The 25,197-nt window shown below is 43.1% G+C and overlaps 1 protein-coding gene across 1 annotated transcript in view; it reads right to left on the bottom strand.

Annotated features, from left to right (window-relative positions):
- Positions 1-19,784: 19,784 nt before the first annotated feature.
- Positions 19,785-25,197, bottom strand: part of LMLN (leishmanolysin like peptidase) — a 59,927-nt gene continuing 54,514 nt past the window's right edge. Inside the window, exon 17 of the mRNA XM_008155497.3 lies at positions 19,785-20,367. Coding sequence (XP_008153719.2) covers positions 20,267-20,367 — 101 coding nt within the window. The 3' untranslated portion in view covers positions 19,785-20,266. The remainder of the gene's footprint in view (positions 20,368-25,197) is intronic.

Raw genomic sequence — 25,197 nt, 5'->3', positions numbered from 1 at the left:
GGAAGGGAGAAAGAGAAAGAGTAAGAAATGAAAGAGAGAAAAGCCCTTCTAGCGGGCATCATTTTTATTGTGTTTTTCCCACACACACAAATAAATTAATATCGCCCTAGCTGGCTTGGCTCAGTGGATAGAGTGTCGGCCTGCAGACTGAAGAGCTGCGGGTTCGATTTCGGTCAAGGGCACATGCCTGGGTTGTGGGCCCGACCCCCTGTGGGGGGTGTGCAGGAGGCAGCCGATCAATGGTTCTCTCTCATCATTGATGTTTCTACCTCTCTCCCTTCCTCTCTGAAATCAATAAAAATATATTAAAAAAAAAAGAAGTAACAGGAGAGCCTAGGCTGGGACATCCTGAACTCATCATTTTTGGGGTACATTTCAAGAAAGAATATGTGTCCGTGCTTAATGTTGGCAATGACCACACTGTGTGGTTTCCCATAGACTTTCTCCTAGATGAGGTGTTTGATGATGAAGGACATTGGTCATCAAGATTTTCAGGCCTCTGGCTGAGCAATAAAATAAGATGAGGGTACACAGCAGCATTCATATTTAATGTTTTTCCTGTAGAGCTACTACTAGGCAGAAGGCAGGAAACTTATAGGATAAAGAATAAAGAACAAAGAGAAAAATGGAAAATCTAATTGGCTGGAGTCACATAGTCAACCTTGTTTGGGGTCAGAAGGAACAAGGAAATAATGTAGAGCCCGGAGTTGGCTCGGTGTATGGGGGTGACTGTGAGGAATGACTGTGAGGTTGGCTAAATGGACATACAGTTGACCCTTGAACAACACCGGTTGAAATGCACAGTCCCACTTATACACAGATGTTTTGAACAAACCTATTGTCAGCCCTCCATATCCTCAGGTTTCACATCCACAGATTCAACCAATCATGGATCAAAAACAGGTTGTTGTTTTTTTTACCTGCTGTTGACAATCCAAGTATGCAGAGGGCCGACTATAGTTATACACTGATTTTCAACTGTGTGGGAGTTGGCACCCCTAACCCCCACATTGTTCCAGAGGCGACTGAGCTGTGTTTCTGGTCAAGTGGAGAATTTATAAGGACAGGAAAGCTCTCTAAATTTCAGTATGGTGACATCTTGGGCCTAAAAATGTGTTTTGACATGTATATGTATATGCATAGTTATGCATATGTATATCCTGGATATGTACTTTATTTTATGTGTAAGGATATGTAGAGGGCAATCTCATGAGATCCAAGGACAGGGACACACAAAGCTGCAGGAAGGGGTACACAGGGAACAGAAAGCCTTTGGCACATTTCCCTGCACGTCTGTTGGGCTCTTCTCTCTCCCTTCCACCCTCCACGGTTAGCCACTCTCCTGAGACAGTGACTGGTGGCTGCGGTTCCTACCAGCTCTGAGTCAGGGCTGTCTAGGTCACCAATCCCAATTCCCGGCGTGGGTACGGTATCCATCGCGGGCCCATGAGCTCCTGCGAGCCAAGGGGTGAGATGTACTGTGCAGACCGGGCTACTGGAGCCTGTCCACGGCGAGCGAGGAAGACACACTCATCACAGCTTGTGACCAAGAACTGGAGACCAGTCCAGAGCGGGTATGGACACCACATAAAGAAGGAAAAGAAAAAAAGACCAAACATGAGCAAATATAAGCAAAGGGATCGGAATCATGGCGAAGAAAGATAAAACAGGGGCCTGGCTTCTGGGTAGGTGGAGAAAACGAAGCAGAGCTCAATGAGGGTAAAGAAGATGGGCGAAGAGAATACTGGAGTGTGATGCCTGGCGAGTAAGGAGCAGGATAGTGTGCCTACAAGAGAGGAGAAGGGAGAGACGGAGCAGCCAGGGCCACTGCTTTGCTCCCTAGAATAGAACCTCCCCCAATGACTCCCACCTAAACATTTTATAATCTACTCCCCTCCAGTATCCTGACTCTCAATGGGACCTGTGTCTCTGGGCTCCCATCTTCTTCCCTAATGAAAGGAAAGCACGTAAAAAAATAAATAGTGATAGCAAAAATAACAGCTTCCACTTACTAAGAGCCTACTACATCCCAGCTGTTTTACATAGTTTATCTTTAATTCTCACAACAACTCTGTGAGGCAAACATTGATATCCCCATTAAAAAATATTTTTGTATAGTTTGCCTTTTACTTATTATTGTTTTTAACTATAATTTTTATTGATTTCAGAGAGGACGGGAGAGGAAGAGAGAGATAGAAACATCAATGATGAGAGAATCGTTGATCTGCTGCCTCCTGCATGCCTCCCACTGGGAATAGAGCCCACAACCTGGGCATGTGCTCTTGACCAGAATTGAACCGAGGACCCTTCAGTCCGCAGGCCGATGCTCTATCCACTGAGCCAAACCAGCTAGGGAGATATCCCCGTTTTATAGACATGGAAAATGAGTCTCAGAGTGATAAAGTAACCTGCCCCCAAGTCACACAGCTACAGGGCGCTGAGCACAGAGTCAGACCCAAGCCTGCTAACTGCTACCCACCAGGCCACAATGTCCTTTATGGGGGAACTGTGTTCGTTTCCTATTGCTGCTATAACAAATCACCACAAATGTAGTGCCTAGAACAATGTAAACCTATTATCTCAAAGTTCTGAAAGGCAGAGGTCCTAAAAGCAAGGGGTGGGCAGGACGATGTTCCTTCCAGAGGTTCTAGGGGAGAATCTGCTTCCTTGTCTTTTGCAGCCTAAAGGCTGCACGCATTCCTTGGCTCATGGCCTCTTTCTCCATCTTCAAAGCCAAAGGCATAGCATCTTCAGTTCTCTATCTGACTCTGCTTCCATCTTCCATCTTCTCTCAATCAGGTCCTCCGGACTTCCTCTTACAAGGACTCTTGTAAGTACCTTGGGCCGACCAGATAACCCAGAATAACCTCTCCATCTCAATATCCTTAACCATATATGCAAAGTCCCTTTGGGCCTGTAAGGTAAGATATTCACAGTTTCTGGGATTAGGACATGGACATCTTTGGGGACTATTATTCTGTCTCCTACATGAACCACATCCATCTCGTTGACCGCTGTATCCCCAGCACCTAGTACAGTGCTTGCTGCATATAAAATGCTCAAGAAATGTTTGTTAAATTGATGAGCGAGGAATAGTCACCTAGATTAACTTCAAATCTTATCCTCTCTTTTTGTTTCATTTTCATTTCAGTTTTTGGTTCATCTAAAGATATGATAGGACCAGAAAGACCAACTCTATGCTGAGCAATCTGTTCTTCCAATTGGCCCTGAATTTAAAAATGGACAGCCCTGAACACAGAGTCTATTAGCTAAGGTTGAGTGGTGCTCTAGATTGTTAATAAACTCTGCAAGTGCAGATGGAATGCCTGCAAACCTACAGTAGTAAGGCCTTCAAAACTCTGAGATAAAAATAAACCTCAAACAAACAATTTAAAAAAGGGCAAACAACTTAAACAAACATTTCTCCAAAGAAGATAGACGAAGGGCCTATAAACATATGAAAAGATGCTCAACCTCATTAGTCATCAGAGAAATACAAATCAGAACCACAGTGATTTTTTTTCACACTTACTAGGATGATCATAATAAATTTTTTTCAAAAAGGAAAATAAGTGTTGGTGAGGACGTGGAGAAACTGAAACCTACATACATTGCAGGTGGCTAATGTGAAATGGCACAACTGCTGTGGAAAACAGTTTGCTGGTTCCTCAAAAAGTTAAAAATAAACTTACCATGAACTAGCAATTCCACTCCTAAGTATATATCTAAAAGAATTGAAACTAGATTTTTGTACACCAGTGTTCATAGCAACATTATTCACATTAGCCAAAAGGTGGAAACAACCCAAATATCCATCATTAAATGAATGAATAAACAAAATGTGATTTATAAATACAATTAGATATTATATAACCATAAAAAAGAATGTTCTGATACATGCTACAACATAGATGAACCTTGAAATCACTATGCTAAGTGAAATAAACCAGATGCGAAAGGACAAATATTGTCTGATTCCACTTATATGAAATATCTAGAATAGACAAATTCATAGAGACAGGAAGCAGATTAGAGGTTATGGAGATGGGGAAGTGGGAATGGGGAATTATTGCGTAATGGGTACGGAATTTCTTTTGGGGGTGCTGAAAATTTTTGTTAACAGATAGTGGTGATGGTTGCATAACACTGTGAATATACTTAATGCTACTGAATTGCACATATAAAAATGGTTAAAATGACTAGAGACCCGGTGCATGAATCCGTGCATGGGTGGGGTCCCTCTGGGTGGTCTTCAGGGATTGGGCTGAAACCCGCAGTCCAATGCCGCCTGCAGCTCCTACCTGTTGCTCCCGCTCATCTCGGCCCCACTGTGCCTGCCGCTGGCTTGCACCCAATCAGTCCTGATTGGGAGAGGCTTGTGCTGCCACAGTAGTGCTCACCAGCCATGAGCCCTGCGTCTGGTGCCCTCCCAAGGGGAGTGGCCTGTAGAATTGGGCTGAAACTGGCTCTCCGACATCCCCTGAAGGGTCCTGGATTGCGAGAGGGCAGAGGCTGGGCTGAGGGACCCCACTGGTGCACAATTGGGCCAGGGAGGAACCGCGGGAGGGCTCCAGGGCATGTCTGGCCCATCTTGCTCAGTCCCGATAGGCCAGACCCCAGCAGCAAGTTAACCTACCGGTCAGAGCATCTGTCCCCCTGGTGGTCAATGCACGTCATAGTGAACGGTTGAGCAGCCTTAGCATATCATTAGCATATTACGCTTTGATTGGTTGTTCCATTGTTCTGCCGTTCAGTCTATTTGCATATTACCCTTTTATTATATAGGATTACCACAATTGTAAAAAATAAAAAAAAAAATAAACCATGAACCTTTTTGCCAGGGAAAGACTAGCTTTCAGTGAATCAACCCTGCCACAAGGTAAAAAGTGTAGATCCTGTGAATCCCAAGATTCATAAAGGACAAAGTGTTTAAATATAGAGCCTTGGTGGAGACAAATATTCTGGCCTTTGTAGTGTAACACAGGGAACAGCTAAACTAGTTTTATCAAATCTTATCAGCCTTAGGGGAAGACCTGGGACGGATGCATATGAAATTATCTCACAATATGCTGATTTTAGGGTTTAATGAAACAAAGCAGCAAGACAAACATTGAGAGGTCTTATTCTTCCATCTGCTCAGAATTTCAGAGATGAAGGGGAACAGAGCGTACGTGTGATGATAAGACATATTAGAAAGTACAGAGGGGGAGTATTGATGAGGATGTGGTGAGACAAATTGCAACAAAGGTCTTGAAGGCAAACAATAGGTCAAGTTATATACAGAACATTTTAATATATCATCAAAAAAGAGAGTTCGAAGCCATATAGCTCCAGATATATTTGGTCTGCACATTGTTTGAGTTGGTTGATAATCTTTAAAAATCGAAAGATTGGCATCGAATTCTGTTTTATGACTTCTTTTGAAAAATCGGAAGGCCCAGCGAAGCTGAGTGCATGGTCTTGCCTGGAAAGAGTCACTGGAGCCGAGAGCTGACTGCCCCTGGGAAGGGAGCGGTGGCCTCCAGTTTGTCCCCTGCCCTGTGGGCATTGGAAGGGCGTGCTGCCCCCAGACCCAGGCCCTCCTGAAACATCTGTCTCTTTAAAATAGAAACCATGCCCTAGCCAGTTTGTCTCAGTGGATAGAGCATTGGCCCTGGGACTGAAGGGTCCCGGGTTCGATTCCTGTCAAGGGCATGTCCCATGGTTGCAGGCTCAATCCCCAGCCCTGGTCAGGGCGTGTGTGGGAGGTAACCAATTGATGTCTCTCTCACATCAATGTTTCTCTCTCTGTCTCTCCCTCTCCCTTCCACTCTCTCTAAAAGTCAATGGAAAAATATCCTTGGGTGATCACTGACAACAACAACAACAACAAAAACTAGAAACTGTTTGGTGGGTGAATACACTTTCTCTGACCTTGTGTAAGGACAAAAAGTGTTCACTAAGTTTACGTTTTGGTATACTGTATTTTTGTAGAAAATGAAGGTGAAATAAAGGGTGAGGAGTTGTGTCTGCTTGTTTCCACCCGAGCCCCCAAGTCTGGAACATCATTACAGGAAGTCCATGAACGGGAGGAGGGGATGAAGCAACCAAAGCATTCCCTGGGGGACAGCGCATGAAGAAAGAAAAACGCAGAAGCGCAGGACTTCCCAACAGATGCCACTGATTTGGGGGCAAGAGCACGCAGGGATGAGAGAATCCAGCAGCGATCGTGACAGAGAACATGTGGGGGAAAGATGGACTTCGCCATGTTGCTTTTCTACATGTTCTTATTCATAAGCCGCTAGCGGGGCCCCTAAGCACCTGGACTCCTCACTGCTTCTCAAGGACAATAGATGTAGAGTGATCCTGGCCTGACTTACCTCATTCTTATGTCAAGAATGAGGATGCAGAACTGGGACAGCCTGACCCGGAGATGAAGTTCTCAGAGAAGCGGGGGAAAAGGAAAAGGAAAACTGGAGCTCTGACCGGTTACTAAGGAGCTGGGGCCAATAATGAAATGTAGGATTTCTGATACCGCTGTAATTAGCTAGTTATTAACAGCAGGAAAGGAGCAAAGGAGAGGCCAGCTATTAGAGGCATGTTCCCTGCAAAACACTGGGGGGAAGGGACTGGACAAGGGGGAGAGAGACACATGCCCAGTGAAGTTGGGGTGACCTAGGGAAGGTGCTGTCTGTCAGTCACACTTGGGAACACGGTCATTGGCCAGATGTGCTTGGCCACTGCAAGCCCGTGAAGATTTGGGATGCTTAACCCCTCAACAAAGAAGTTGGCTCTCTTGTGATCTTATGCTCTTGGCTCTGCTGGAACTTGTGTGACTCTGGGCTTATGGGCTCTTTTGCTCCTGCTCCCCACAATCCCCGCCCCTCCCCCCCCACACACACACTGGACTAATGGACTGCAGCTGGCCTGATGCTGTACTGGGCCCGGCTCCAACGTGGAAAGGAACTCTGACACTGGCTTTGCTTCTGGCTCTACTGAAACCAGGGCTATACGTCTTCTGTGACTGGACTAAGGGAAATGGGACTTCGGAAACACAGGGATTTAATTCCACACAAATAAAAACCACTCATTTTCCCATGTGAGTCTCAGAAAATGCTTTTTCTCAGGACATCGTAAGTTCACCCCCAGCAGCACCCATTGGGGAAGAGGACCCCCTACTTGATCTGGCCTTACTTCTAGGAGGAATTTTTAGTTTTGTGTGGAGGTGTTCTCTCTTTTCCGCGTCCAGCACAGAAAAGGAATGGGTCCAGTTTCCTGAGTTGAGGAGCTGGGGATTAAGAAATAAAAGAAAGAAAGAGACCAGAGAGAAAGATAGAAACAAAGCTGGGAGCCAGGTGGGACGCTGCCGCTCTGATGGAGGGACAGGACCCTGAGCCCACGCAGCACATTTATTTTACACCTCCAAATACCAGGAAGTATCACTAAAACTAAGGATCAAAGGAGCTTATTTGCATTCTTGAGTAGGCCTGAGCATTCCTGGTGCTTGATTGGATTTACATATCTAGGCCCACTACCGAGACACCTGGGCTGATATGAAGGCCAAGCTGATAACACTTTCCACCTTCTTGGGGAATGTGTATCCAAGACGTGGTTCTGCCAGTCGCCTCGGACTCAGCTGACAACAATGAAAGAAATGCCCATATGCCTTCCCAGGCACTGTCTACAGTTATGTGGGGTGGAAAAAATACAAATAAGGAAAATGATTTCATAAAGTTATAGGCTATAGAAAATGTCTTTTCTAATAAAATAAAAATGACTCTGGAGTCTCTGGTAATGGCGACATCTACATGTCTCTCTCGGACCATTTAGCAGTGAGCTGCCAGGAGGCAAGAGGCTGGGTGCAATGCGCTTTTAATGGACTCTGATGAAGGGCCCCCGTATAGAGAAACTGAGGCAGAGGCTAAGTCAGTTGAGCACAGTGTACCGGTGACGGTGGCAAGTCCAGGAAGTATTCCAGCCAGGTTTTGATGTGGTGGGTTGCGGGAGAGAAGGGTGATTTGGCAGAAGGCGCAGGTAAAGGCTGCTTCTTCTGACTCTGATATCCTTGTGCTGGTCAACCCAAGTGACACCTGGGCTGCATGCATGGAGCTGACGCTCATTGTGAAGCCTAGAGCCTCTGGCATCTCCCTCCCCAGGATACAGCCAAGATTTGCTCCTGCTTTGCAAGCTCAGTGAGCACTGTGATTGCGCCTTATCAGTGAGCTGTTGCGGGGACCAGGGAGAGAGTGCTGCTTGGCAAACCCTAAGTCAACACGGCCCCTCTCCGAGGACTGTTAAATAAATCCCAAACCAGTTTGTATGCACCCTGTAAATGCCTGTCCTTTGAGCTTCTCAGGGGGATCAGAGAGAGGAAAGTCCAATGAGAAATCAAAAGGTTCTTTTTGAAAAGCATTCTGGGCAGCTGGGATAAAACTCTTGTTTATCAGTCCTGAGCTACTGCTGTAGGCCTCAAACCCCACCTCCATGGAAGAATAAGGACCTGCCCAGAGGGCTAAGGCCTCGGGCATCTCGCTGAGAGACTTGTCTTGGTCAAAAATGGAATTCTGGGTTCACATGGAGTCTTTTTTTTTTTTTAAAAAAGTACTTCAGAGAGAAGGGAAAGAGAGAGGGATCAAGCCCGCAGCCTGGGCATGTGCCTTGACCAGGAATCGAACCAGAGACCTCTTGGTGCATGGGTTGACACTCAACCATTGAGCCACACCAGCTGGACTGGAGTCTTTTCTAATATCCAGGAAACCGCCCCCCCCCCCCCCCCCACCAAGACTGAACTAGGGGAATAGATCAATTCTAGAAGGTACTGGCCTTTGAGAACAGGCATCATAAAACAAAGTTGGTGGTGTGTATTGGTTTAATATGATTTCAAATCCACTTGTTTATGACTTAAGTGAAGTTGTTTTAATCCACTTGCTTATGACAAAGGGAAAAAAAAGGTTGATTTGATATAAGAATGAAGTAAGTCAGGCCAGGATCACTCTACATCTATTGTCCTTGAGAAGCGGTGAGCAGTCCAGGTGGTTAGGGGCCCCGCTAGAGGCCTATGAATAAGAACATGTAGAAAAACAACATGGCGAGGGGGCATCTATATATACTAGTATATATGTATATAATCTATATATATATAAAAGCCTAAGCAACCGAATGACCAGTTGACTGGTCGCTGTGATGTGCACTAACCACCAGGGGGCAGACGCTCAACACAGGAGCTGCCCCCTGGTGGTCAGTGCGCTCCCACAGCAGGAGTGCCACTCAGCTGACTGACCTGTTCCGGTGGCCCACCAGCCCAGTGGCAGCCACTCACTCCCTCAGTAGTCCTGCAGGTCCAATCTCTGGAGAATGAGCCAGGCACCGACAGACCAGCACTGCCGGCACGATCCTGACAGCGCTTCTGGCCTCCTGGAAGTCGGCCTTGGGCACCGTGGCCGCTTCCCCTCCCTAGATGCTCCGTAATGAAGAAACGATATAAAAGCGGCTGCCAGGTGGCTCCCAACAACTGGTGCGAATGTCAGCGGGACGGATCTGGATCCCAGGCCGGCAAGGGCATTTCACCGCCTGCCCGGAGGGCCGATCGCATCCTGCCCCCCACCCACCTCCCTTGGGGTGGGTGCCAGACGCAGGGCTCACAGCTGATGAGCACCGCTGCGGCTCCGCGAGCCTCTCCCGATCAGGACTGACTGGGCGCGGGCCCGCGGCAGGCACAGCGGGGCCTGCCGGTTTTGGCCCAATCCCCACAGGCCACTCTGAGGGACACCACCCATGCACGAATTCATGCACCGGGCCTCTAGTTTAGACCATAGATCCTGAGTCTGTGAGGACTATGTGAGAGTTCCGGTTTAGGAGAGGCAACTCTTCCTAAGCCTGAAAAGTTCCCAAAGACCCTTGGGGCGTTAGCTTCTGTCTTGGTGAGGCACTCCTCACAGGCAGTGCTGAGAAAGAGCAGCTCCCGTGAGAGAGGTCAGCTGCTTACTTACCAACACTGGTCTTTCTAGCAACAGCGGGCTGTCACTTTTTGCGCCGGCAGCTGCAAATCAGCTCTTGGTTGGTCACCCTCTCTCCCAGGTGCCTTCAAGTATAAAAAGGTACACCTCCTCTTAAATTTGGACTTTATTCCTTCATCTTTCCTTGCCTGGAACAAGAGTGTGATTCATCCGTCTTCTTAATTTTTTAAATAAATTTTTATTGATTTCTGAGAGGAAGGGAGAGGGGGAGAGAGATAGAAATGTCAATGATGAGAGAGAATCGCAGATTGGCTGCGTCCTGCACATCCCCCACAGGGGATCAAACCTGCAACCTGGCCATGTGCCCTGACCTGGAATTGAACCATGAATGCCTGGTTCATAGGTTGATGCTCAACCACTGAGCCATGCCAGCGGGGCTGTCTTTTATTTGAAGTATGTTATTTCTTTACTTGGCTTATTAAAAGTTATCATCCTGTGTGCTATTGGCCTCTCTCAAACAAAAACAAAACAGGTGTCTTGCTCATTTTTCTTCAAACACTCAACAAATATTTGCCGAGCACTTACTATGTGACAGGAAATGTTCTGGGCTCTGGGACACATCAGTGAACTAAAGAGGCAGAAATATCTGCCCTGTAGAACTTACACTCCTGTGGATGAATGAGCCCCATGGAAATGTTCACAACTTCTTTGTTTTTGCTTGTCCTGGCGTGTCATCGCTTTCGGAGGTAACCTGGAAAAACCAGGAGATGAGACTCACATTCTTTTTTTTATATACATACATATATATTTATTGACTTTAGAGAGGAAGGAAGAGGGAGAGATAGAAACATCAGTGATGAGAGAGAATCATTGATTGGCTGCCTCCTGCATGCTCCCTACTGGGGATTGAGCCCACAACCCCAGGCATGTGCCCTTGACTGGAATCTACCTGGGACCCTTTGGTCTGCAGGCCGACGCTCTATCCAGCTACGGCGAGACTCACATTCTAAAGAGCAGAAGGGCCATCCTATATAATAAAAGGCTAACATGCAAATCAACCGAACAGCAGAATGACCAGTCGCTATGATGCGCACTAACCACCAGGGAGCAGATGCTCAATGCAGGAGCTGCCCCCTGGTGGTCAGTGCAGCACGGTGGGGGAGCCTCTCCTGCCTGATGGCTCCCGGACTGCGAGAGGGCGTATGCCAGACTGAGGGACCCCCCGCCCAAGTGCACAAATTTCATGCACCGGGCCTCTAGTCTAAAAGATAAGCCTCTGTCTGGATATTTGTTGACCAAAGTGATGCCAATTTGTAAATTAAAGTATCATCTAGTGGCTGTTTTTCTTACGTGTTTTTTATTTAAAACTAGAGGCTTGGTGCACGACATTGGTGCACTGGGGGGAGGGGGTCCCTCAGCCCGGCCTGTGTCCTCTTGCAAGTCTGGGACCCAAGGAGGCGGCAAAGGCTCCCACCATGCCACAGCTTCTGGCTGAGTGGCACTCCCCCTGTGGGAGCACACTGACCACCAGGGGGCAGCTCCTGTTTTGAGCGTCTGCCCCCTGGTGGTCAGTGCGCATCATAGCGACCTGTCATTCCGACACTGGGTCTATTTGCATATTACGGTTTTATTATATAGGATTTTTTATCAGAGTTTATTTGAGCCAAAATAAGTACATATGCCTGCGAGCAAGCTCTCAAATGCTCCCTTATGTGTTTTCTTGTATAAGAAAGTTTCTGTTGCCCTGACCTATGTTGCTCAATGGTTAGAGCATCGTTCTGTGAACCAAAGGTGGAGGGTTTGATTCCTGGTCAAGGGCATGTACCTGGGTTGCACATTCAATTTCGGGCCCTGTTTGGGGCACATGCATGAGGCAACCAATTAATGTGTTTCTTTCACATCGCTGTTTCTCTCTCCCCCCCTCTTCCCTTTCACTCTCTCTTAAACCAATGGAAAAAATATCCTCAGGTGAGGATTAACAAAAAAGAAAAGAAAGAAAGTTTTTGTGAAATATCTTCCATTGTTTAAGCTTTAAAAGAAATAAAAGATAAGAGACAAGTCACTGACTTGCTAATATTAACTACCTAAATTAGAAGGAAAATATATAATGACCCAAATAACAGTCTGAAACTGAGGTTCTCTAAGCTGAAGATGAAAGTGTAGCTACACCAAAAAAGTACATTATTATTTAAGGCAATATTGCCTGGCCAGTGTGGCTCAGTGGTTGAGCGTCAACCCATCAACCAAGAAGTCACTGGTTTGATCCCCAGTCAGGGCACATGCCCAGGTTGTGGGCTCAATTCCAAAAGGGCATGCAGGAGGCAGCCGATTGATGATGTTTCTCATCCATGTTTCTATCTATCCCTCTTCCTTCCTTTCTCTCTAAAATCAATAAAAAACATGTTTTTAAAAAAGGCAATAGTATAGCCCTAGCTTGTTTGGCTCAGTGGATAGAGCATCAGCCTGTGGATTGAAGGGTCCCAGGTTCAATTCCAGTCAAAGGCACATACCTGGGTTGTGGGCTTGATCCCCAGTAGGGGGCATGCAGGAGGCAGCCGATCCATGATTCTCTCTCATCATTGATTTTTCTCTCTCCCTCTCCCTTCCTCTCTGAAATCAATAAAAAAAATGTTTTTAAAAAAGATATTAAAAAAAGGCAATATTATAAGTTCAGGTCTCTCGTTGGCTCAGAGAAGGATTATAAACTCTTCTTTGCCATCAACAGCCTTCAGGTTTCATGTCACTGGTGCTAGAAAGCCAGGCTTCAAACAGATCCAAAATGGGTAGTGTAAAAATTAATAAACAGAAACCTAATTTTAAAAAATAAAGTTGCAAGGCCAGAAGGAGGAGCCCTTACCCCCTAGCCAAGCACAAAGCCCAGCAGGAAGAACTCTGTTTAGAATAGCATTACCAACTTATTATTTATATATATATATATATATATATATATATATATATATATATATATTTGTTTTATATATATATTTCAGAGAGGAAGGGAGAGGGAGAGAGATAGAAACATCAATGATGGGAGGGAATCATTGATTGGCTGCCTCCTGTACGCCTCCTACTGGGATAGAGCCCACAACCCAGGCATGTGCCCTTGACCGAAATCGAACCTGGGACCCTTCAGTCTGCAGGCTGACCGGTGGGTGCTCTATCCACTGAGCCAAACCGGCTAGGGCTATTCTTTTCTATAAAAGAGTCTCCTGTCCTTTGTTTCTTGGGACCTGCACATGGTTTGTTATTAGATCTCATGTCCTTGCAATTCTTTACTGTTCTCAATAAGCCCATTTTGCTGGAGAAGTATCTGGCTATCTATTTGTGTAAGCTCAACAGTAGCTTAGGATTCCAGCAGGTCTAGGGTCATTCAACAGAGGTGTTATATGCATGTGCTTGAAGCTTAGCAAGTTGTTTCCTTATGATTCTTACATCAGAAGGTAAACATGTCTTTTGGCTAAACTCTTCCTCCATGTAGGAACAAGAATGGAGAAATGAGCAAGCAGGTGAAATAGAAGACCTCAGTGGCTACCTCCCATCTCACTGACAGAGACTCAAAATGTCCTTATGTTGTGCAGCAATCCACTTCCTATGGGTGGTTAGGGGGTGATCAGGCTGGCAGGCAGAAGTGGTTAGGGGCAATCAGGAAGGCAGGCAGGCAAGCAGTTGGGAGCCAGCAGTCCTGGATTGTCAGAGGGATGTCCGACTGCCCGTTTAGGCCCGATCCCAAGGATCGGGCCTAAACGGGCAGTCGGACATCCCTCGAGGGGTCCCAGATTGGAGAGGGTACAGGCTGGGCTGAGGGACAACACCCCTCCGTGCACGAATTTCATGCACCGGGCCTCTAGTCCTATCTAATAAAGAGGAAATATGCTAATTGACCCTCACACCACTGCATAGATGGCAGCGCCCACAGCCAATAAGAAGGGACTATGCTAATTGACTGCCACACCCTCAAAGATGGCAGCACCCACAGCCACAAGATGGCGATGCCCAGTCCCCTTAGCCCCACCGGGGTAGCAAGCGCGCGGCAAGGCTGGGCCCGCACCCAGCGCCTGCCTTCAGAGTCCCCCAGTTCCCTCAGCCCCCCAGCCGCCCAGGGCCGGCCTGAGGTGCAGGCAAGCCTCGGATGGTGGCTGCCCAGCCGTCCAAGGCTCAGGTAACCAGGGCCGGCTGAGGCTTGTGCTGCCAGCAGTGGCAGCAGCAGAGGTGTGATGGGGCGTCTCCTTCCCCTGATTGCCAGGTTGCCTCCTGCCCCTGAGGGCTCCTGGACTGTGAGAGGGGGCAGGCCAGGCTGAGGGACCCCCTCTCCCCCCCAGTGCATGAATTTTCATGCACCGGGTCTCTAGTTTGCAATAGTCAAGATTTGGAAGCAGGCCAAACATCTTATCAGTAGATAAGTGGATAATAAAGCTGTGGTACATTTACACAATGGAATACTATGCAGCCATAAAAAAGGAACTCTTACCTTTTGCGACATAACAGATGGAGCTAGAGATTATTATGTTAAGTGAAATAGGCCAGTCAGATAAAGACAAATACCATATAATCTCACTCATATGTGTAATCTAATGAGCAAAATAAATTGATGAACAAAATAGAAACAGAGGCATGGATACATGGAACAGACCAACATCTGTCAGAGGGGTGTGGGGAGGGAGGGACTAGGTAAAAGAAGATGAAGGGATTCGCCAAAGAACATATATGCATAACCAATAGAAACAGACAACAGTGTGGTAATGGCCAGAGGGAAGGTGCAGGCGGGGGGGGGGGGGGGGTGGAGGTGGGCAAAGGTGGGGGTAGGAATGGGGATTGCAGCCCTCTTGACATGTCATTAGGAGACCCACTGATGTGGGGAGGAAGCCAAGTATTCACACAGGGGTGGACAAACACAGGTTTACAGTTGCAACATGACATTCTTTTGAGTTAATACAGCTTTTGTAATAATCCTAACCTGCATGTCTTTTTCCATATGCACAACTGTAAACCTACTTTTGTGATCTGAATATTTTAAAATGAGATGACAGAAAGTTGTTGAGTTTCTGTTGAAACCAAAAAAAAAAAAAAAAACTAAAAAGGAGTGTTAGTGGTATTGAGAGTTAACGTGGCATTGAATCGAGACATACTAATGTCTATGGGTAGCAAAAAACACTTCTATCCATATAAGATGGGAATGGCATTGGTCATCCCCTAGAACAGGGGTGGGGCACAGCCAGCCTGCGGGCTGTATATAAGGCCTGCGAAATCATTTGGTCTGGCCCAGCCGAGGCATTAGCGGTGAGTTAATTCTAGCAGGCTAATTTTTAAGTTGATCATTTTGTATGGCCAAGAATTATTATTTTTTTTTCTTTTTCTTTTTTTCTTTTTTTTTTTTTTTTTGTTTTTTTTCTTTTTTTTTGTATGGCCAAGAATTATGCTGTAACTACCCAAATGGCCCCTGGCAGAAAAAAAAGTTCCCCATCCCTGCACTAGAACATCAGATCACATATAGTTGATAGTTGGACAACTATCTCCAAATATGTCCAATTTATTTTAAAACAATAAAAAATGAATATCTGTTTGAACACTAACAAAATTGATTTAAATAAACCCCTCCATTTCAGCACATCTGAAATTGTGGACAAAAGACTAGTTTATGTACCAGTAATAACGTCTACTAAATAAGCTATACTCTGTGGACATACCAAAAGGTAGTGTAAACAGGTAGTAATATATGAGATTTATCTTCAGTACACGGGCAAATATTAACATTCCCCACAAAGATCTCAGCTCAGCAATCCAGTCACACAGGCTACTACGTTCAATCATTTTCACAAAGTGCTTGGCTCCATGCCACAGGGCAGGATGGCTAAGTGCACACAGTGAAGGCATGTCCCAGGGACATGCTCTCAAACTACTTTCGGGTCATGAGGAAGAACCCCACTCGGAGACTAGACACAAGTTACTTGCCGCCACCACAGTGTGGCACTTGAATGGCCGCACAGGGCAAAAGGGACGGGTGCATGTTCAGCCAGAGGTGGCTGCCCTGAATTGTCTGTTCTCTTCTCTGTTTCACTATTTGAGGGCTATTCCCTGTAGCTTTTCATAACATCTGTCCTCATTCTTTAAGTAGGACAATTTTAATCCAGTTAAAATAAAAACTGCCCTAGCCGGTTTGGCTCGGTGGATAGAGTGTCGGCCTGTGGACTGAAGGGTCCCAGGTTCAATTCTGGTCAAGGGCACATGCCTGAGTTGTGGGCTCGATCCCCGGGGGGGCGGGGGGTGGAGGGTGTGCAGGAGGCAGCCGATCAATGATTCTCATCACTGATGTTTCTATCTTTCTCTCCCTCTTCCTTCTTCTCTGAAATCAATACAAATATATTTTAAAAAATAAAAATTTTTTAAAAATAAAATAAAAATAAAAACTGAACTATACTTCATAACAAACACCTCATCTTCTCCATGCAGAGTGCTGGCTGTGTTTGTGTTTCCCATCGAGGTTTTTAAAAACTGAGTGTTGGCCTGGCTGGTGTGCCCAATGGTTAGAGCACCAGCCCTGGAACAGAGGGTCGCAGGTTTGATTTCTGGTCAGGGGCACGTACCTGGGTTGCAGGTTTGAACCCCTCCCCCACTCAGGGCGTGTGTGGGAGGCAACCAGTCAATGTGTCTCTCTCACATTGATGTTTCTGTCTCCCTCCCCCCGCCCTCCTTTCCACTCTCTCTAAAAATCAATGGAAAATATATCTTCACTCCTCGGGTGAGGATTTAAAAACAAAACAAAACAACCACCCAGTGTTAAAGACAAGACATAGTTTAGTTTTCATTTTTATTAAAGATATTTTTTTAAGGAATATATTACACTTAAAGTTCAATACCATAAATAAAAATTAGTTTTTAAATCTTCTATTTTACTTATTTAAAATGTAAACATAAAAGAAAAAAAATTCACCACTCCTTCCCCAACTCTGCCTAAATGTATAAAAAAAAAAGTCACCCCTTACGTAAGCTCTTTCTTCAGAACGAGTAGCACAGTCTTTATTAACGTTAGTCCTCCCGGGCTGCGAGGACGCGGCACGGTGACTGGAGCCCACGATACCTGGGTCTGAGGGGCTGTGACGAGTCCACCTCCTCCTGCAGGACTGCGCAAACGCCCTCAGGGGCAGGCTCTTCTCTTTCCACTCAGCGTCAAGGCCACGGGCTGTGCGATGGCTTCAAGCACAAGACGCTGCGACGAACATGACGTGCAAGCTGGCATCCTCTCAGCGGCGGCTCAGACCCAGCAGTAACCTAGCTATTCCGGATCAGTATTAGTCATGGAATATCAGAGCTGGCGAGATCCTGAGAAAGCACCTAGTCATTTTACAGCTGATTTCAACCAGGGAGTCTTCTAACACTGAAGAGAATATTGATATTAAATTTTAAAGAATACTCTGATATACTTATTTACACCTAAACTTCATTAATTCATGTTTCATCTTCACATAATCATAAACTCTAAGCCAACATATTACACTGAAACTAATTTTAGCACAGTTTATAACATTTTTAGAATGTCTATTTGATCTTAACAAAAATAGGTACCCTTAAGAAATCAGTAAGGGAAAAGGATGTTTTTCAGGAGAATATTAGAGGGGTTGACATGAAGACTTCCTAACTGCTTGCCAGTTTCTTTAAAGCTGTCAGCTCAAATCTACTGACATGGCTTTTGCTTCCTTCCTGTAAATTCTTTCTTGAAAACCTGAGAGACAAATTCACTTGATACAATTGGGACCTTAATCCTATCAAAATAAACCTAAGTCTGAACAGAAACTGAGGTAGTCGGAGTTTATAAGCACTTGACACTTTCTGAGTCAGAAAGGACTCCAGTCTACTACCCCCAAATCAGCTCCTCCCCACTCTCCTTCCCTACCCCACTCTTCCACCACGGCCGCAGTCTGCTCCATCTTTCTTAGGGAACTGGTTTTGCTAATATGAAGGGTATACCTGCCGCAGAATATTGACACTTCAGCCATTTCAAACTCTTCAGTACAAAGCTGAATTCTAGCCCACTAATTCTGTATTGAAACCTCAGATTTTAAAAGTCTTCATTTTTTAGAATATTGTCATAATCTGAGTGATTAAAATGTGCCTCTTAAATTTTTTTTACAGGCTCAATGGCCTTCTAAGTCTTCACTGATTAAACTATGCAGAATCAGTGATAAGCAACCACTTTCAAGACTTGAAGAGGAAGGAAGACAACAGCACATTTAGTTACCCTCAGAAACTCAAGATTTGTTAACATTATACTTTATCAAGTTTCACATTTGTGCAGAGAAAACACTGGGATACCAGATTCCAAGCTTAATAAATATATGTAGAAAAAATGTCATCTATAATATTTTCTCCAGAAAGTCATTAGTGCAAATATAATTATATCAATAAAGCAAAAATATATTTCAAGTATAAAAAGCACCATGCTCAGAAACAATACTATCTAAATGGCATCACTACACAACAGTCAAAATATAATCAAACCTATCATTGTAAATCTCACATATATTCTTAGTCCATAGTTTTTTTTTGGTGAAATTCTTTATACAACTTTGCAGGATGATCCATAATCACAATCAGAATGTAAGTTTAGATTTTTATAGTTTTCTTAAAAAATATACTCTATACTTCTCTCAGATGCTGCACAATTTAAGATACATGACACAGGCAGAACACAGAGCACTGACCTGACACCTTTACTATTAGCTTCTCTTTAGCTGAAGGTGGATATGCTAGAGACCCCAGCTTTCACAATGAAATACCTTTAATTCAAAACTGCACATTTAAATACATATTTAAAATTTATGCATTAAAAAAGGCAACTTTCCTTTGCTGGGGTTGCTGTTTGGCCCCAGGTCCAAATAATCGGCTGGAATTACTCCTTAGTAATTATGTTGCTTGCTCACTTCGCACAATTTTTTACACAGAGTGCTGAGTAGTTATATACTGAATTAAAGGGCTAACGAATGAATGAATGAATGAATGTATGAATGAATGAATGAATGAATGCATGCATTCATGCTTGTCCAAGGGCTGTGTTTATAATGCCACAGGACTTTGTGAGCTTTAGAGAGAAAAACTGGAATCATTCATCACTAAAGAATTTAATTAGTAAAGTGGGGTGATAAGCTCCAGAGTAGACTTGCTTCTGTGGACCAGAATCTACGTGGTAACAGAAGGGCCAAAAGCAGGAGGTAAAGGACATCACCTCCTTTTAAAGTAAAGGCTATTTTTCAACTTCTGAGGATTGAGCCATATGTTGTGCAGTAAAGTGAACCCTATTGGATGGGCCGTACACCAAACCTACACTTTGCTATTAGTAAGCAATTCAGATTATCTTGTTTTGACTTACATTTTTCTTCTTGTATATAAAATAATTTTCAGAAATTCTTCTGAAACAATTCGTAAGCCCACGTGAAGACAACTGTATACCTGTCTATCCCAGGATTTCTTTTTATCTTCATTGTTAAAAAAGGAATAGTTCTATTTGTTGTTGGATTATAGTTGTCATATCTATTATCTGAAAAACATACATTTATATTTTCTTCTGTGTGCAAATCTTCAATGTTTTTACAGAGCACATTACTTTTCTCTCTGCTTCTACAGTTTTTCAGGTCATTATTAAACGAATGGAGGCTACAACAGGAAACTGAGTATGGAGATCTGGGAGTAACAGATGCAGCTGGAAGAGGGCTACCAACACACCATGATTCCATAGTAAACTATCACACAGCTGGTTTGAAAAGGCGAGCATGGTTAAATCGTAACATTTAGCAAAACATAATTTAAAAAAAGACATTTTAGAACAACAAGAACAATGATTTAATTGTGCGAGTACACTCATTAAATTCAAAATAGGTATAACAATGATGTAGAAACCTCAACTCAATTATTTTCTCTAAGTCAAAGGATAATTTATACTTGTGGGTTCAAGATCCACAATTTATAATCTTGAAGTAATTAGCAGTTCCTTACTATTGCAGTACTGATGAACTTTCCCATCATTCTAGGTTAATGAGAATGCTGAGGTATGTAATCTGAAAATTTCACCAATATCCCATTTTCAAAGGAAAACTTGAGGAAGGTTATGCATCCTGAACAATAAAGAGTCTTGATGACTTGGAATTCCTTCCCCTTCTCCAAGCCGAGGCTGTTGGGCTGCTGTGAAGCTCTGCTTCAAGGTCTGACTGTGGTCAACACTTTCAAGCCAAAGTCAGGAATGCCACTTCAGCCATCTGCACAAGCTGATACTCGCTCAGATTTTGTGCTTTGTTCAGAGGAACATGACACAAAAGAATGCTTGAGAATTCCCATTTCCATTCCTAGTGCCACACACACAGCAGAAATCCAGCCAGCAGAGGAAACAGATTGCCTAGCAGAAGCCAGAGGGTGACCACAAGGCTAGAGGAACGGGAACAGATATCTAGGGTTGAAAACAAAAATTGACTTTCTATAGACATTTTTGGAATATATTATGTCAACTAAATACTGACAGATGAATATAGGTGATTACTAAAGGTGAACAAGGACCACCTTGGAAAGCAGAATCAAGAATGACTTTCTGCCCTCCTGGCATGGCACAGTGGTTGAGCGTTGACCTATAAACCAGGAGGTCACGGTTCAATATCCGGTCGGGGCACATGCCCGGGTTGTGGACTCGGTTCCCAGTAAGGGGTGTGCAGAAGGCAGCTGATTAATGATTCTTTCTCATCATTGATGTTTCTATCTCTCTCTCCCTCTCCCTTCCTCTCTGAAATCAATCAATCAATCAATCAATCAATCAATATGACTCCCTAAAACATAGATATATAAAGTCAATTATTTTTTGCATTTTTTTGAAAAAGAACAAAATATTTATGCAGGAAGAAAAGATGTACCTACCATATCATGGTTAAAAAACAGCACCCAAGAAGAGAAAGACGTGTCTTTGGCTAGTATCCCAGCAAAGTTAAAGATGTTACACAGGAAAGTAGATTAATATCTTGGCTATTCTGACATGGGAAGTAGAACTCTCTTCTTTTCTTTCTTGTCCCTTTTTTATGGTAATTTGATATAATTTATCATCCCAAATAAGGAAATTTTGAGACAAGTTTTGAAATAAATTGCTAATCTCAAGATGGTGCCATGTCAGCAAATTGAAACTTAGATCACTTCCGTGTGCTTGACCAGAAAGATAGTATATCCAGTCAGCCAATTGCCAACCAAGAAGCCAACTCTGGGCTGTACTTATTTCCTTGCTCCTTGATCTTTCAACATAATGTCAGATATGCAACTCTGGCCAATCAACTTAAGGCGAGTGTTTCTTCTTTGTTTCCTGCTTGTATCCCTTTTCCTTATTTTGCATTTCTCTGGACTCTTGAGAGTGGAGACTGCCTGCTTCATGAAGTGTGAAATAAAATTTGCTTAGATCAAATAAACGTTCTCTTTGATTTTTTTTAAACACAGGGGATGCTATTAACAATTATACCAGGACAAAAGGCATATGGACTGTCCCAGGCAAGCCAGGGCATATGGTCCCCAATCTCTAAACAACTACCTATCTATCCACATCCAGCCTTTATCTAGAAACAGAAGAATGGGGGGACGAGGACAGTTATTATTATGTAATAACTTAATCAATAAAGAAATTTTTAAAAAAAGAGTCTATGGGCTTTGGGCACTAGCAGTCCATTTTAATTTAGGCATGAGCTGTTCTCACAGCTAAAACTATTTTCCAAAATAATTCTCACAAAGAAAAACTTTTTAATTCTGTTGTTTTTAGAAAGTGTGTGTGTGTGTGTGTGTGTGAGTGAGAGAGAGAGAGAGAGAGAGAGAGAGAGAGAGAGAGAGAGAGAGAGAGATTTGTTATTCCACTTATTTATGCCTTATTCTGGTTATTTCTTATATGTGCCCTGACCAGAGATTGAACCTGCAACCTTAGTGTAACAGGACACTCCTCTTAACCAACTGAGCTACCTGGCCAGGGTTGATAAACATTTTTACAGCAGCAAAGAGACCAGGCCAACTTGAACTTATCTTGAGATAAATTGTCCTTTCTAATATACGGTGTCCCCTAAAAATGTATACACACACTTTGAATAATTATAAAGTCAGTGTTTATTAAAATACATTTTTTTCAAAATTGAGTTTTCAGCGATTAAATTATGTATACTTCTTTTGGGACAGACACCCTGTATTTTGACCAATAAAGAGCCAACCAAGCTTCAAGTTTGACTGCTTAAAAGTGAAAAATAGGGCTAGTCTTCAGCTCTAGAATGAATAGAATGATAACGTCACGGCACTGCAGCCTGTTCTTCTGAGCACCTTATATAGTGTGGTATAAGTATTTTAAAAAATTATTTAACTGCATGTAATGCAGGTAAAACAGGAGGAAACTCCTATTCTTCCCAATGGAATCAGCTGGTAATTGTTAAATCTTACAAAGACCCTACTTTCCCAAAAACAGTCCTTCTCATCAGCATCATCTGCAAACTTGTTAAAAATGCAAATTCTCAGGCTCTGACCCAGATCTGAATCAGAAACTCTGGGGTTGAGGCTTAGCAACCTGTGTTTTAACATGATTCTGATGCATGCAAAAGTTTGAGAAGCTGATCTAGCGCTGCACTGTCCAATATGATAGCCACCAGCTGTATGTGCTACTTAAATTTAAATTAACTCAAATGAAATAAAGTATTTAGTTCCTTAATCACACCAGTCACATTTCACACATTCAACAGTCGCATGTGGCTAATGATTACTCTGTTGGGCAATGCAGATAACAGAACATTTCCGTCACCCCAGAAAGTTCTACTGGATAAGCTATGGCCTAGAGCATGAGGTAGAAGGGTCTTGGCTGGAATAAGGAATGGAACCTGGAGTCTAATAACGCAGGCATATCCCTCTATCTCATGATTCTCAATTTGGCCCAAGGAAATGGAGAAGGACTACCTGTTTCTTTTTCTACTATTGACACTAAAATTTAACAGACTATTAAAACATTAATGGCAGCTCTGGAACATTTGTTGTCCTTCAAAAATACTGAACTTTAGCCAGGCCAGTGTGACTCAGTGGTTGAGCATCAACCCATGAACCAAGAGGTCACCAGTTCGATTCCTGGTGAGGGCACATACCTGGGTTGCGGGCTCTATCCCCAGTAGGGGGCATGTGAGAGGCAGCTGATCAATGTTTTTCTCTCATCAATGTTTCTATCTCTCTATCCCACTCCCTTCCTCTCTCTCTAAAATCAAGAAAAACATATTTAAAAAAAAATACTGAACTTTATATGACAATAATCTTTAAAAAGAAAATATTCAAAGAGGGTATTTCAAAAGGAATTAGAGATGATCAGATTTGGGTTTTGACCTGAATCTCATTATTTATTAGTTGTGACAGTAAACACATTCACTTAATCTCTTTATACCTTAGTTTTCTCACGTGTAAAATGATTATTCCTACCTCATTAGGTTTTGTGATGATTAAATGCAATGATATAGACATAAAGCACTCAGCATTCAATAAATGGAAACAAAAATAACACCGACAATCTGAAGAGACCAGAAAGAATTTAGAAATAAATATTTTATATTCACTATCTTAGGCAGTATAGAACAACTATCTAATTATACTCTCGCATTTAGAAGTGACAACCAGAAAAAAGGAAGAAAGGTAAGTTTTACATTCCAAGAGAAATTACAAATGTAAGAAAAAGCTATGTGAAGCTGAGATCAACAATAAAAAAAAATCAGAAGAATTTGGGGAGAGGAATATATTTTTATACTTCCTCTAGAATATTAACAATTCTAATATTTTAAAGACATACTAAAAAAAACCTAAATGATTTTAATTCCTAAAACGTATTAAGATGATCATTTGTCTAATAAGCTTCATCATAGGTTAATTCTAATTTTTAGTATTTCTCATATAAGTACATTTAAAGCATCAAATCTTATTTTTATAAGTTTGGTGGGTCATAAAGACTATATTAAAAAGAAATAAACTATTTATCTAAAAGAAATAGCATATGTAAAGTCTGCCATAGTCCCTGGTACAGAGTTCACTAAGGGCCTAGTGTGTGCTCTATTCACACATTAACAAACATGAGAAATCAGGATATTTTAGAATTTCAACAGTGATACTTATAATGTTTAAAAAGCAATGCCTAGAGACATCTATTCTTATAATATTTTATACATTTTTCAAAATTGTGTAATGACTTATAGATTACAATGCTTTTTTGAGTATGCTTCCTCACAGAACTGGTTAACAGGGAAAAAGAAATCACATCATAGCACCACAATTTCAGAAGGGTAACTGATGAAGAGGGAGCCAGGATAAGTAGAAGTAGAGTCTAAGGTGCAGGTTGGTGGACGTGGAGGGTTTGGGTGGTTTGCAATCTCTACTCCCCACCTCCTTCCACAGATTCATTTGTCTCTGTCATGCTCCAAGGACAGAAACTAATCATTTCATAGCTCTTTGCCCTGGCCTGCCTTTCTTCACATTCCTATACATTCTTTTACTATACTCCTAAGATTTTTACCCCTGAACCAGCTGGAGTAACTCTCTCTTTATGAACTAGCAGCAAAAGTAATTTAATAATAATAATAAAAGTAAGTTATCCTACTAACTCACATGAAAGTAAAAGCTAAGAGTATTTAACACTACATATACTACATACCACATCAAAGGGACCGAAGATCTTGTATCATTTCAAACAACTCATTGTATCATTGCTATTATAACTGCAGGAAACTCAGCTGATTCACTGGAGTACTGTACAGAAAAGAGTTAACTTAGTAGCCCTGAGATCGCCATCCAGGGTCACATGTAGTACATCAAAGCTGTCAGTGCTGCTCCATGAACAGGAATGTGGGCTGGACTGACTGGAAACATCGCAAAGAAACTGGCTGGGTTAGGGTTAAATCACAATAGTGATGTCAGGAAGGAGTGAAAGGTGGCCTGACGACCAGTAGGAGTAAGGAATCAAGATGCAGAGATAAAGGAACGTAGGGGATTGTCACGGCAATGTGGTTTTGGCTAGTGAATGTTGAAACAGTAGTCTGATTTAAGGAATTTTGTAGTATTCATAAAAAAAAAGAGTGGTTCAACATGGAGAGAGTGTACAACTGAGGACTCAATTATTTTGACTTTGGAAATTGTTTTTGATTCCATTGACCTTGTCTGACACAAAGGGTTCTCTCTGGCACTGAACTAACAGAAGAACTAAAACTTATCTGTTTTACATCATTACAACCTGAAAACATTTCCAAAATACAGG

The sequence above is a fragment of the Eptesicus fuscus genome, chromosome 3 (genome assembly GCF_027574615.1).
Source record: "Eptesicus fuscus isolate TK198812 chromosome 3, DD_ASM_mEF_20220401, whole genome shotgun sequence".
NCBI classification, from domain to species: Eukaryota; Metazoa; Chordata; class Mammalia; order Chiroptera; family Vespertilionidae; genus Eptesicus; species Eptesicus fuscus.
This window is presented reverse-complemented; position numbering and strand designations above follow the sequence as displayed.